We start from the raw sequence: 15,455 nt of genomic DNA on the forward strand, positions 1-15,455 counted from the left end.
TTTTTACCGGTTGGGACATCTTCTGGATATATGCCCAGGAGAGGTATTGCTGGATCCTCCGGTAGTACTATGTCCAATTTTCTGAGGAACCGCCAGACTGATTTCCAGAGTGGTTTTACAAGCTTGCAATCCCACCAACAATGGAGGAGTGTTCCTCTTTCTCCACATCCTCGCCAGCATCTGCTGTCACCTGAATTTTTGATCTTAGCCATTCTGACTGGTGTGAGGTGGAATCTCAGGGTTGTTTTGATTTGCATTTCCCTGATGATTAAGGATGTTGAACATTTTTTCAGGTGCTTCTCTGCCATTCGGTATTCCTCAGGTGAGAATTCTTTGGTCAGTTCTGAGCCCCATTTTTAATGGGGTTATTTGACTTTCTGGAGTCCACCTTCTTGAGTTCTTTATATATATTGGATATTAGTCCCTTATCTGATTTAGGATAGGTGAAGATCCTTTCCCAATCTGTTGGTGGTTTTTTTGTCTTATTGATGGTATCTTTTGCTTTGCAGAAGCTTTGCAGTTTCATGAGGTCCCACTTGTCAATTCTCGATCTTACAGCACAAGCCATTGCTGTTCTATTCAAGAATTTTTCCCCGTGCCCATATCTTCAAGGCTTTTCCCCACTTTCTCCTCTATAAGTTTCAGTGTCTCTGGTTTTATGTGAAGTTCCTTGATCCACTTAGACTTGACCTTAGTACAAGGAGAAAGGAATGGATCGATTCGCATTCTTCTACATGTTAACAACCAGTTGTGCCAGTACCATTTGTTGAAAATGCTGTCTTTCTTCCACTGGGTGTTTTTAGCTCCCTTGTCGAAGATCAAGTGACCGTAGGTGTGTGGGTTCATTTCTGGGTCTTCAATTCTATTCCATTGGTCTATTTGTCTGTCACTATACCAGTACCACGCAGTTTTTATCACAATTGCTCTGTAGTAAAGCTTTAGGTCCGGCATGGTGATTCCACCAGAGGTTCTTTTATCCTTGAGAAGAGTTTTTGCTATCCTAGGTTTTTTGTTATTCCAGATGAATTTGCAGATTGCACTTTCTAATTCGTTGAAGAATTGAGTTGGAATTTTGATGGGGATTGCATTGAATCTGTAGATTGCTTTTGGCAAGATAGCCATTTTTACAATGTTGATCCTGCCAATCCATGAGCATGGGAGATCTTTCCATCTTCTGAGATCTTCTATAATTTCTTTCTTCAGAGACTTGAAGTTTTTATTATACAGATCTTTCACTTCCTTAGTTAGAGTCACGCCAAGATATTTTATATTATTTGTGACTATTGAGAAGGGTGTTGTTTCCCTAATTTCTTTCTCAGCCTGTTTATTGGTCTGAAATTTTCTATCTTTGTTGGGTCTTTTTGTGGTTTAGGTATCAGAGTAATTGTGGCTTCATAGAATGAGTTGGGTAGAGTATCTTCTGTTTCTATTTTGTGGAATAGTTTGTGAAGAACTGGGATTAGATCTTTTTTGAAGGTCTGATAGAACTCTGCACTAAACCCATCTGGTCCTGGGTTTTTTTAGTTGGGAGACTATTAATGACTGCTTCTATTTCTTTGGGGGATATAGGGCTGTTCAGATCATTAACCTGATCTTAATTCAACTTTGGTACCTGGTATCTGTCTAGGAACTTCTCCATTTCATCCAGGTTCTCCAGTTTTGTTGAGTATAGCCTTTGGTAGAGGATCTGATGGTGTTTTGGATGTCTTTAGGATCTGTTGTTATGTCTCCTTTTTCATTTCTGATTTTGTTAATTAGGATGCTTTCCCTGTGCCCTCTAGTGAGTCTGGCTAAGGGTTTATCTATCTTGTTGATTTTCTCAAAGAACCAGCTCCTTGATTGGTTGATTCTTTGAATAGTTCTTCTTGTTTCCACTTGGTTGATTTCGCCCCTTAGTTTGATTATTTCCTGCCGTCTACTCCTCTTGGGTGAATTTGTTTCCTTTTGTTCTAGTGCTTTTAGGTGTGTTGTCAAGCTGCTAATGTGTGCTCTCTCTAGTTTCCTTTTGGAGGCACTCAGAGCTATGAGTTTTCCTCTTAGAAATGCTTTCATTGCGTCCCATAAGTTTTTAAATTTTCTATAACTGAAAACTTTAAAGTATTTCCAAAAATAAAAAGTCACAATTTAAAGATACCCTCTGTTTTTAAAACGGTGATTTCATAAATAAAGGAGAGCTTCATTTGGTTACTGCTGAAAAAAAAACAAAAACAAAAACAAACAAACAAAAAAAACCAATGATTTCATGAAATTCTTAGGCAAATGGATGGAACCAGAAAATATCATCCTGAGGGTGGTAACCCAATCACAAAAGAACACACATGGTATTCACTCATTGATAAGTGGATATTATCGCCAAATCCAGGAATATCCAAGATACCATTCACAGACCACATGAAGCTCAAGAAGAAGGAAGACCAAATTGTGGATGCTTCGATCCTTCTTAGAAGGGAAACAAAATACTCATGGGAAGAAATGCAGAGACAAAGTGTAGAGTAGAGACTGAAGAAAAGGTCATCCAGAGATTGTCCGACCTGGGGATCCATCCCATATACAGTCACCAAACACAGATACTATTGTGGATTCCAAGAAGTACTTGCTGACAGGAGTCTGATACAGAGCCTGACAAATACAGAGGTCGATGCTCACAGCCAACCATTGGACTGAGCACAGGGTCCCAAATGGAGGAGTTAGAGAAAGGACTGAAGGGGCTGAAGGGGATAGCAACCCCATAGGAAAAACAACAATATCAACCAACCAGAACCCCCAGAGCCCCCAGGGACTTAACTACCAACCAAAGAGTACACATGGAGCGACTCATGGCTCCAGCTGCATATGTAGCAGAGGATGGCCTTGTGGGACATCAATGGGAGGAGAGGCCTTTGGTCTTCTGAAGGCTTGATGTCCCAGTGTAAGGTAATGCCAGGGCCAGGAAGTGGGAGTGGGTGGTTGGGTGTGGGAGCACCCTCATAGAACAGTGGAAGGGAGAATGGGATAGGGGGTTTCTGGAGGGGAAACCGAGAAAGGGTAAAACATTTTAAATGTAAATAAAGAAAATATCCAATAAAAATAAGCATTAAATCTAAAAAAAAAAAAAAAAAAAAAAGAATAGGTCCTCAAGAATTAACAGCATTATAAGGAAACAGGTGGGAACTGAGGACACCAAGAGCAAATTTTTTACAATTTGACATGCACATTCTCCAAAAATACCAAAATATTATCTTAAACCATTCCTGTTTTGAATATATAAAGAATGAGATTATATAGCCAATTTTTTAAAGTGCGATGAGTACGTTCAACTATTTCTTGTCCCATGGGGTTATAAAGGAATTCCAGTTTGATGGCAAATTCTTTACAAAATGAAGTAAAATTTTTGCTAGAATTGGATGGCCTGTTATTTGTCTTAATAAGTTTAGGCAATCCCATGGCAGTAAAGACTTGTAGGCAATGATCAATTACATTTTTAGAGGCCTCTCCTGTATGTAGAGAAGCAAAAAGAAATCCTGAACAAGAGTCAATACAAACATGTATATATTTTAATTTTCCAAATTCTGCATAATGAGTTACATCCATTTGCCAAATATGATTAGGCATAAAACCTCGTGGATTAACTCCTAAATGTGGCACTGGAGATAATGTAATACATTTAGGAAATTTCTTTTACAATATCTGGCTCTTTGCCAAAATAAGTTAGTGCCTGCTTCCTTCCAGGGATAATCATCTGAGCTACTGCTTCATAATATGGCAAGATATTACGTTTAGGAGAAATCCTCAAATGTATCCACATTAGAGGAGACTTTTGCCATAACAATACTGTAGGCATATGAATCATATTAAAAATTAACAGATGTAAAGGCAAAGAGTAATCTATATAAGTACCAAATAGTTCTTCAATAGCTTTTTCCACTTGTTGTAATGCCAGCAATCCTTCTGATGTTAAAGATCCAGGGGAGGTTGGATCAGAACTCCCTTTAAGAATATCAAATAAAGGTTTCAACTTCCATGTAGTGAGCTTTAAATAGGGGCAAAGCCAATTAATATAACCTAACAATTTTTGAAAATCATTCAAAGTCCTTAAGTTGTCTCTGTGAATAACTATCTTCTAGGGAAAACCAGCTTGATTAGTAAGTCTAAAACTCAAATAATTATAAGGATCCTGAGTTTGTATCCTTTCAGGAGCTATCTGTAATCCTTATCAGCTAAAGCTTTATGTAAACCTCTATAACACAAAAGCAAATCCTGGGGGTCTTTTCCAAGCAACCCAGGACAATTTCTTTAACTGTCCAAAACCAGTCTTCTTAAAGGAACAGTATTTTTTCTTATGAGTTGCATAAGCAATTGCAAACTTGAGAATTAATAGCATCTGAGGGATGAACAATTTTAAGCAATTGTAAGCTCTGAGATATATTTATATTAATAAAGATACAAATTAAGCTTGATTATTCAACATTTTAAAACACCATCTACAGCACACAATTTAATTATCTGTGTTGAAGCAGGGGGAAGCTCAAAAGAATAAGCATGTGATCCATTTCACATGTACTTTTCTCCCATAAAACGGCTGTTTTTAAACACAGTAATTGGGATGCATGCATGCATGAATTTATAGAAGATACAGAAGCATGCATAAGAACAATTTTTTAACTTATCTTTGGGATAATGATTGTCAATTTTATTTAAAATGATGGTATGCAATAGATCGAATATTAATATTCTGTAATAACCAATTTAATTGCTGTTTTGAACAAGGAACAGACACTTTGTCAGGTTCTTAAGACACAATTTTTGTTGTAGGTTTTCTAAAATATACGAATTTATCTTACAATTCTTTATTAGCACCACAGCAGCCTTAATAGGATGTTAAAACTGTGCTTTGAGGTGAACGCCACCTCTGCCTCGCCTGCCTCTGGCCTTCCTCTCAGGCCGAAGAGGCTGAGGCAGCCCAATCTGTTGTAGGCCAGGAAGCCCAAGCAAGGGCGGCAGAGCACCCCCAGTCCTAGCGGTAAAAATATGCCTACCCCTGGCTGGGACAGGTGGAGGCTCATGGGGGCAATGAAGAGCGCGGCCCTCCCCTGAGTTCGCTACAAAGGTGCCTGCTTTCTGGCGGCCTCCCAGTCACCACCACTCAGGGAAAGCTGCGTGCCCCAAGGCCCTGCCCCGCAGCAGCCCTACATTGGGCGCCAAACTGTTGGAAACCTGGCCAAGGCTAGCATGAACTGGGCTTCACCTGGGAGGCAAACCAGGGCTGAAAAGGAGGGGAAACTACGCAGACAAGAGAGAAATGGAGCCAAGACAATGTTCTGATCAAGGCTCAAATGTTTAATGGCAAATGCACTTATAAAGGAGGGGGAGGCCCATTCCTGCCAATTCATTTTTGGAGCCCAGCTGCAGGTGACCACGTGCAGGATAGGATGTAGTCTCAGGAATAGCTAGGCGGCCTCCCAGCAGGTAGCAGTATCTTGAAGAGGAACAGTGACAGTGGCTAAACAATACAGTGATCTAGGGAGGCTTCACCCTAGATAATCTCCTTAGTGGCAGCAAAGTTGAGGTCTGTCTCAGCCAGCTTCAGGTTGAGGGGAGGTTGCATTGGGCGAAAAGTCAGGAGAGTGGATGAAAAAAGAAAAGGGGATATAGGCATGATAGGATAAAAGAGTAGATTTTTGATTCTGCTTGGAAACTAAAAAGCAACAAGATTCAAATATTTTTACATTGTTATAGAATTTTGTATTTTGATGCAAATTTAAGATTATATTTTTGTTACAACATCCTGTATATATGGTTCAACTTTTTTTTTAGGCATTGTATTTATGCAACTCATTTAAAAATGTAATAGAAATTTCTAGTCTTTGAAAGCTGCTAATGCAGACAGTTTATTATAATTAAAAAAATAAGAGTTAGCAGTCTAAAGTGAACATTTCTAGTTTCTTTGGAAAATCAGTTGTGCCACATTTTTTTTTTTTCTGGAATCTTTCTTGTGAGAGGATGTTTTGCTGAAGCAGGCATGCGAGAGGGCACATGATATTTTGCTGGAGTATAAGTATCAACCTCATGGACAATGCTCTTGCATTACTACACCTTAAAATGCTTCTCTGCTCTTTACTAATCTTTGCTGTTGTGACTTCCAAGAGAGAAATGTGTCAAAGAACTAGAACTTCTTGTGGTATTCTGGCTGCTTCTTGCCCTTTGACTAGTGCTGATTCAGCAGATCCTCAAGGTTTCTGCTGGATTGAGCCATTGCTGATTTGTGTTTGGTGTTTGCTATTATACTGGGCTGATGATATCCCAATTAATGAAGATTAGAATTGTCCCAAATAACTACTTCTAAATAAGCCCATAATCCCCTTCATTCTATTAACCATCTTTCTCCCTTACCTTTTGTGGTTGGGAGTTGAAGTGTTAAAGAACCCTAAATAAAGTAGGCTTTGAAAAGTCCAAGTCAACAGAAATTAGTCAATCAAACTTGTGGTCATGATTGATACTAGTTTGGTTAATTAAAGGGATAGCTTTATTTGGCCTCTAGTAGATGTTTTCTACATCAAGAAAATAGTAAATAGCTAGAAACAAGCTGTGCTTGCCTATTCAGATATATTTTAGAAAGATAGGTACTCTTCAAACACTTTCAGACATCTGCAGGATATGACACTTAAGATGTTTTAATAACATAATTCTTTTCATGACAGTTGGTCATTTAGTTCCTGGCAGCACCCCCAATCTACCTCTAAGAACATGAAGGGCATTGGAGAGCCTCTATATGAAGTTTGTCTTAAATGTGGCAAAGCTAGCCACTGGAAAAGAAGCTGCCCTTTCCTCAACTGCTGACAGCATACTGTCCAAACTGTGGACAAGCAGGACATGGAGGAAGTCAACTGTCCAGCTTTGCCAAGGAAAGGTAGGCTAGTCCTTCATAATTCCTGTCTTAGTCAGGGTTTCTATTCCTGCACAAACATCATGACCAAGAAGCAAGTTGGGGAGGAAAGGGTTTATTCAGCTTACCCTTCCATACTGCTGTTCATCACCAAGGAAGTCAGGACTGGAACTCAAGCAGGTCAGGAAGCAGGAGCTGATGCAGAGGCCATGGAGGGATGTTCTTTACTTGCTTGCTTCCCCTGGCTTGCTCAGCCTGCTCTCTTATAGAAGGAAGACTACCAGTCCAGAGATGGTCTCACACACAAGGGGCCTTTCCCCCTTGATCACTAATTGAGAAAATGCCTTACAGTTGTATCTCATGGAGGTATTTCCTCAACTGAAGCTCCTTTCTCTGTGATAACTCCAGCCTGTGTCAAGTTGACACAAAACTAGCCAGTACAATTCCTACTTCATGAACAGTCTGTTGTAACTGTCCAGCAGCTTTGGTTGAACTGGGTACCTGAAAGGGAGGCTGGAAATGAAAAAGGACGGGCAGTCAAGAGAAGGGTGAAGTCAAGACAAAGGTTTCTGATCAAGGCTCAGAGTTTAGTTTTCAACTCTGCATTTATATAGGCCAAACCCACAGACCCATCCTTTGTTTCAGCAGGATTGAGTTGCAAAGCAAGTGGTCAGCTCCTCAAAGCTCTTGTAGGAAATTGCAAATGCAGTGAAGCCAGGGGACTCCAGCCTGGTTGTAAAACCATAGGGGGTTAAACAAACTAAGCTAAACAAGCTTACTCAGGGCTGGGGAAAGGGCACAATCCCCCCTCCCTTTTTTTTAAAGATGAGCTGGACAGGGCCACAAGATTTTCTTGTTTTCCATGATCCAAATCTAGGGAATAGAGTGGCTAGGTGGCCGTGCCTGTACTAGGTCCATATCTATATTGCTCTTTTTCTTACCTATAGTGGACCATAAACATAGCTTTTGATGTATGTGTCTGGCTTAGGTCAATAGGAGCTCAAGAACAAGGTTACCTGTCTTTGGCCACCAGTCTTCAAAAGCACACTCTTTCCCATTCAGATCAAAGCCATGAAGGACATATGAATATGCACTCAAGGCATTTCTTCATAGCGATGAATGACTGCCATAGTGAATATTATGCCCTGAGTCCATGGGAAACCCAGACGAAGCCAAGAATTTCGAAGTCTGCTGCAATTTGCAAGAGAGCCTTTATTTCGAGTCTGGACTCAGATTGCCAGCCTCCACTGGCATGCAATAATGAGTTCGGAAAGCACTGAGTTTATATACAGTGCAGTTAGGGATTCCTTGAGTACCTAGTGAAAAGGGGAGTGGAGGCAGGGATAGACAGCAGGGTGTAACTCAAACATGATACCATTTGGTGGGATGGAACTGAATCTGGGAGGGAGATTAAAGAGTGTCTTTTGTGGGGTTATCAGGAACTAATTTTTATGACCAGCCATAACTGTCTGTGACTTCTAATTACCTTTTTTCTATGATTTAAATGTGGGGCTTTAATCTTCTTTGAATTTGTTATTTCTCTAAGGTCCCAAAAACAGGCACCTAGAGAGCTCTGCTGTTTATCAGAGGGAGGGCTAGATTCTGGTGTTGCAGAGGCAGGGAGGCTGGCATCTGGGTCCCTCAGGTGCTTCTATTAAGGGGGGTTTATGGACAGTGCCATTCTAACTCTGGGCTAGGTTTTCTCAGAGTGGCCAGAGAGGGGAAGGGAGCCCTGGGCTTGCTGCAGGGGGACGCAGTGCAGAAACCAGCTGCTTGTCACAGAAAGGAGGGGCTTCTGTGGGAAAATATGCAGAGGCAAACCATCTGTACACAACACTGGAGTCTCTTTGGTGAGGCTTCTAAGAAGCAGGGCAATTAACCACAGAGAGTTAACATCAGAAATTCGGGGGCTACAACAGTGAATAGCTGTGCTTGCTGAAAGCGATCCTGTGTGAAGGCAACCAATCTTGTCTCCAAAAGTTAAAAGCAACAAGATTAAAGTTGTCTGCTGGAATGTCCCAGGTATTTAATTCAGCTGCTAATTGGCAAAGATCAAACACAAAGTCTGGCTACCAGGTGTATGGGGTGGCTTTGAGAATTGATAGAAAGCGCTTGCTCTCCAGTAACAGAGGAGACTACACTCTAGGTAAACTCAGCTGGCTGATAGGGACTGATTTCTAGACCAGTCCATGATTGAGTCAGAATATCTGGTCACATTAAAGGAAAGAGAAGAGTCATCATAATTTCCCTTTTTGATTAATTGTAGATGTAGGCTCTCAAGAGTTGCTAAGAAACCCCTTCTCCATTGCTTTTTTCTGATGGGTGGAATTATAGGGTGTCTTCAGAGGTATCTTGGATGAATCTACAATCTGATAAAACCAGGAACTATTAGAATCTATGTGAGCCATTCTCATTCAAAGCACCACAAACCCCTAGTCCCAGAGGGACAAGGGCAAGGGAGGCAAGTTGTTAGCTTGTCTTGAAAGGAACACTTTAGGTGGCCTCAGTAGATGATCATCAGAAGAATAAACAAATATTCGAGCTCCTTTCTTCCTGACTTCCTCCTGCATCTACCCCCAAAGCACAAGTGGCCTGGGAAGCATGGTACTAGCTGGCATTCACTACAGGAAGCTGGTACAGTAGGATAGGATTGCGAACCTGGATAGCAAAACCCCAGCCCAGAGCTGGATGTGTCAGGCTCTTGCTTAGGTGACAAGCAGAGAAAGAGGATGCTATGGGTTGGCTCTCAGATGACTCACATTTAGGTTGCATGACTGCCTGAGAAGAAAAGGTTCAGCACAGAGCGCCAATCATAAGCATACGCCAACACCACTGACTGCTGTGCTTGGCTGGCCTGGGATGACTTCCTGGAGGATAAAGTTGCTAAGACAAGGAACCCGTTGTAAAGGATTATAAACTGAGCCCATTTTAACGTTTGATAAATTGAAAAAATAAATCATGAGATGAACTTCTCAAGATGCTTTCTGCTGAAACAGGAAAAAGTGAGGTTGATGTGGAAGTTAGGAGAATGAGCGGTGGGCAGGAGAGTTTCAGGGTGATTCCCAGTACTGAGTACTGACGTTTAAAAAGCTGGTACTGGGGCTCAGTGGTTAAGAGCACTGACTTCTCTTCCAGAGGATGTGAGTTCAATTCCCAGCAACCACATGTGGCTCACAACCATTTGTAATGGGATCTGATGCCATCTTCTGGTGTGTCTGAGGAAAATTACAGCATAGTCATATATATATAATGGCTGGCATTACTGTGTGTGTGCATGTGTGGAAGTGTGTGCATGTGTGAGAGAGATGTGGCAAGGGTGTGTGTGTGTGTGTGTGTGTAAGCCAAGGACAACTTTGTAAAGTCTGTTCTCTCTTTACACTTGTAGACTCATCAGGATTGTGTGGCAAGTGCCTTTACTTCCAGAACCCCCTCATGGCCCAGTATTGACATTTTAGTCACTTAGTTTTTGTTATTGTTCCTATTGTCCTGAGTAGATGAAATAGATACCAAGGTGTGTGCAAGACTTTCTCTTATTTAGTTTCGGTTGATACTCATCTTGACTAATACTGACTTCATACACATGGCTCCAACCTCTAAGAAAACTTTGCCCAATTCTTTTTAAAAAATATTCTAGAAAAAAAAAATAAGCAAACTCATTTGTATAGTTGTGAGAAGATGTGTGTGTGTATTTTATGGTTAAATAGTAGACAAATGAATGTGTAAGGGGTCAAGTTCAATGGGGGTTAGGGCTGTCCGCGTCGGGGACCCAAGAAAAAAAGAAATAAATTCCTTTAGTATCTTTTTCCAAGCACTATAACTAGTCATGGGTTTTCCATGTTACCTAACAGGACATCCAGCAATACTCTGGCGTTCTAAATTTGTGCACCAAGAGATCACTGCAGTAAATATTTTCTGTCATTGGACTGTAATTATTATGCTTGTATACAATCAAAATCAACCAGAATTTCCAGAAGTATCCCAACTACTATAGTTACAAATGCCAATTGGCTTGGGGGCAGGGGAACGTAGCTAATAATAAATAATAATTATAAACAGGACAAGAGAGGGAAATGAGGGCAGTTTTACTTCAAACAGATTTACAAGACGATTGGCATGTATTCTTGGGGAATCCTGAGAAATGAGTCAAATCTCAAGTGGACTAGCATCCCTCCACCAGCACAGTAGCTCTTGGGTTGCCAAAGTCTCACTCTGGTAGCAAGACATCTTTCTGAGCTGGGCACTCCTTTTGGTGGCCTTTCTCTACGTACTCTCACCAGCGCTTGGACCCGCCCACCCGTCCCGGGCTGCGCCCCGCCCACCCTCCCTAGCCCTGCTAAGGCCCGCCCGCCTGTCCCGACCGCGCTCCGCCCCGCCCACCTTCCAGGGCGCATCCTGTTCACTTTCCTTGACTGCGCTAGGGCCCGCCCACTCTTCTGGACCGGACCGCGCTAGGTTCCGCCCACTTTCCCGGGATACGCTCCGCCCACCCTCCCTGTCCGCGCTCCGTCCCGCCCACCCTCGCTGCGCCAGCCTCTTCCCACCGGCTCGGAGCTGCAGGCCACGGCCGAGGGGCGGGGCGGGGCGGCCGGGAGGAACCGCGTTCATGAGCGGGAGGGAGATCCGCCGCGGAGTTACGTGAAAGTTGGTCCGAGTTCCCGGGAGTTTCCCGGTGTGATCCCTTGCGTTCGGCCGGCTGCTCCCGGGCTCCTTTCCTCCCTACGGCCTTCACGGTCCATTCGGCCCTTCTTTCTGCCACCGGCCGCCATGGAGCAGCCGCCGGCGTCCAAGAGGTAACGACGGCGGGAGCGGGATGAGGACGGAAGCAGCGGCGCGGGGCGGGGGCTACTAGGCCCGGCCTGCCGCCGCGACCCTGTCCCCGCCTGCTCGGCGCTGAGCGCAGCCTGGTCCAGGCGCCCACCGGTCGGCTCCGTCCCTCTGCGAGGCCAGGGACCCCGAGGGGACGCCGAGTCCCCGTGCCGACGTCCTGAGGGCCTGGTGCGCCGCAAATTGAGTGGCCATCGCTGGGTTCCCGGCCATTCTGGTGGCTAGGAGGGTTTGAGTAGTAAATTCGAGAAACCTGGAGATAAGGACATCAATGCACGCTTCTCTCATTCTCATTCTCTCTCTCTCTCTCTCTCTCTCTCTCTCTCTCTCTCTCTCTCTCTCTCTCAAGTCTTCTTAATAATATAACCATTCACTTTGAGAAGACAGATTGCTTATTTACAGTTTAAGGAATTAAGTATATTAATAGCCACGCAGAATGTAAAACATTATGATGTGCTGCAATGACAGGTGTTTCCCCCTCCCCCCAAAGTTCTAAAGAATTTATGGATCCAAGATAGATGGAATGTTAACTTAGAATCCCTCCCCCATATAGTTTTGCACGTAAAAACAGTGATACTTTGGTATGCTATATATTGTTTATGTTTAATCATGGACATATTGGATGCATCTGTGTACAATATGTTTGAACTAATCATTTCAATCATCTTAGGAAACTAAATGTCCATTGATAAACGTTCATAATGTCTGCTCCCTGTTCTCCATGAATGAATAAAATAATTGTTTGACGCTGGGTAAAACATTTAACCTCACTTTCATTTATAATTTACAAAACTGTCTAAGAGAGTGCTATAGTGAAGATTAAAGTCTTCATGTGCTCTGATATCTAGAGATATTTAGATGTAAGGTGTTAGACTCATGAGGTGGAATCATTAAAAAGGTAGGCACTTTGAGAACCGTTGTGAATTGTGTGATTTGACATGTGAGCCTTGGGTTCTGGAAACCATCTGTTCAGATGCAAAAAAGGGGAGGTTGTGGACAGTTTCCCAGAAGGGACAGGCTATCCTTCTGGGCCCTGGAAGCAAGTCAGTTGTTAGATTCTAGCATGTTATTGGTGTCTATCCTCTGGTAGTCCCTGGATACTCGCCTTCCCCACAATAACGGAAGAAAGCCTGAAACTTTTTTTTTCTTTCTGTTTTGGAAGGGCTGTAAAGGGGAGATCTTTGAGACCATGGCATAGGCCAGCTGGAATGACTGAATTGAAATAAAAGATCTGTGCTGGTTGGCTGTACTGTAAATTATCAGTTTCATTATAGCTGTAAGAAAATGCCTGCACTTGACATCAGTGAACCTGGACAGTCAGAAGTTGTGGGTGACAATTCCATAGTGACCTACACTTTACAAAGCCATGCTTGCACATAAAACTTTCCATTTTAAATTTCCATTTCTTCAAAGACTCATTTTAATCTAGAAATGCAATTCTTTTAGTTCTTTTGTTTTTCCCCTCATATGTTGTGCAGTGTGCCTTGAGTGCCTGGGTTTAAGAGCTCCTTCTGCCTTTGACTCAGGAATAGTTGGGACTAGGATATAGTTCTGTGCAGGAAGGGATTGTTTTTAAAATTCTATTTTGTTGATTTGGTATCCCTGCCCTCCACCTCATGTGTGTGTGTTTCTGTAAACCCAGGCCATGGCGTGTGTGTAAGTCAGCACAGCTTGCAGGAGTTGTTTCTCTTCTTTCACTGAGTTCTGGGGCTTAAACTCAGGTGATCTGGCTTGGTGGCGGGTGTCTTTATCTAGTGCATTATCTTGGTGTCCCAACAAGAAGACATTTGCAATAAGCAAAAGATACAGACTGCTAATCTTTTATATCTTAGTATCTCAGTGTTTTATTTTATAGCATTTCCAAATTAATAGTATTTATCCTCACAACAACTCTATGCAGTCGGTTGCATTAGAGAAAGATTATAAAATCTCATTTTATAGATGAAGAGACTAGGAATTTACCAAATTGAAGCTTGTGTGTTACTGACAGTGAGTTTCTGTGTAGCCCCTTTGCCCTTTGCTGTCTAATCATAAAACATAACTACTATTTTTGAAATCTTATTGTTTGCTAGGAAGTTTACTCATTGTGACTTAATGTTGGGCTTTTGTTCTCAGAGCCTCATTAGGTGATTTTGTTGTGCTGTTTAGAAGGCTCATGCACCCTCATCTGCATGGTCTATCTGAAACATTTTTATGTGACAAGATTGCTACATACCCTGCTTTGGGTATTCAATTTTGGAAATAATAATCCTGGCCCTACCACTTCCTATGCTAGTTCTAAATTTAAATGTCTTCACCTGTAAACTGTATCATGGGAATGAAATGGGCTCATGTGAAGTGCTTCACAGCATGTTCAGTTCTTTGTGGTAGTTTGTGTTTTATTTGTAAGTGAACTCAGAGCACCAGATGTGATAGGCTGCAAAAGTGGTATATTCCTTTTTTATGTAGAGTGGTGCCATTTATAATTCTATCACATAGTGGTCATCGTTTCTATGCCTTCTGGATCCCTCTGCTCACGGTTTCTAATCTCAGTAGGAATGCCAGGAGTGTCACTGTCTCAGAAGCGTTTCCATGGCAGAGCTGGGCTGTTCTTGTCTGAGCCGGTATGATTAGTTGCTGCTGTTAGCTGAGGATTTGACTTTTTTAATGTGGGGCTAGTCCGTCCTTCTTTTATTTAGTTTCCCATTAGGTCCCAGAAAATTTTCTATTAACAAGTTTGTGGGTTCACTTTTTATTTCCCCTTCTCATTTTTAAGATGACTACTGTATTTCAGAGGGACTAACACACTTGAGTTGCAGCAGTGCCTCCCAACTGGGCACTTCCGTGTTGCACTTTTCTTTTTTTGTTTGTTTGTTTGTTTGTTTTCGAGACAGGTTTTCTCTGTGTAGCCCTGGCTGTCCTGGAACTCACTTTGTAGACCAGGCTAGCCTTGAACTCAGAAATCCCCCTGCCTCTGCCTCCCAAGTGCTGGGATTAAAGGCGTGCGCCACCACCGCCCGGCTGCACTTTTCAAAAACTGTTTGACAGTGGAAGGGCTGTGCTTTGAGTAGTGGCAGGGTATGGGGCCTGGCTTCTAGACGCTTGTCCCTTTGCTGTCTTGCAGTACTCCATAGAACACAGTTGGCTTTACTTTTCCTGCATGTAGTTTCCAGTTTATTTTGCTAAAATATCATTCCAGTTATGCCTTTTCCCCTCTGTTAGATATCCAGTCTGTGGTCTCCTCCCAGCTCGTTCTGTTACTATCTGACAAGATGAAGCCTTTATTTGGGCTGTAGGGCAGGGGCTTGCCTAGTTTTGCTTTAATCTGTGCTGTTCCTTTAAAAAAGTTTGTGTCAGCTTCCTATGGTGGTGCATGCCTGTAATCCTAGTCCATAGGCTGAGAAGGAAGATCACTATAGATTTGAGGGCAGCCTTGGCTACATGCAGTATAGTCCAGGCTAGCTTGGATTATAGAGAAAGATACTGTCTCAAAGGGGAGGGAGGTTGGGGGAGGGGAAGAAAAAAAGAAAAGAAAGAAAGAAAAGTTTGTTACTGCTATCAGCATTATCATTTTTTCCTGTAGTCTGTTTTTTTTTCTTCCTTTAAAGCCTGCTTCAAAAAGTTTCTTCTCTGAATACTTCTGTCCACCCTGAGATATTCCTCAGGACTCCTAATATGATATTCATTTGATTGTGTGCTATATTCTTTTTGCATTACAAAATTTTAGGGATCTAAAGCATAATGAGAACTAATTTAATAAATACTTATGTATCAGCATTCAGCTTAAGAA

The 15,455-nt window shown here is 42.2% G+C and overlaps 1 protein-coding gene across 2 annotated transcripts in view; it reads left to right on the top strand.

Moving 5' to 3' along the window:
• Nucleotides 1–11,442: 11,442 nt before the first annotated feature.
• The window catches only part of Stk3 (serine/threonine kinase 3), a 306,970-nt gene continuing 302,957 nt past the window's right edge, over nt 11,443–15,455 (top strand). For both annotated transcript variants that reach the window (XM_029469538.2, XM_021183619.3), the window contains exon 1: nt 11,443–11,652. Coding sequence is in view for 1 of the 2 variants with exons in the window: in XM_021183619.3 (XP_021039278.1) it covers nt 11,627–11,652 (26 nt within the window). In the remaining variant the exon portion in view is untranslated. The remainder of the gene's footprint in view (nt 11,653–15,455) is intronic.

The sequence above is a fragment of the Mus caroli genome, unplaced genomic scaffold (genome assembly GCF_978045245.1).
Source record: "Mus caroli unplaced genomic scaffold, Mus_caroli_1 scaffold_16, whole genome shotgun sequence".
Classification (NCBI taxonomy): Eukaryota; Metazoa; Chordata; class Mammalia; order Rodentia; family Muridae; genus Mus; species Mus caroli.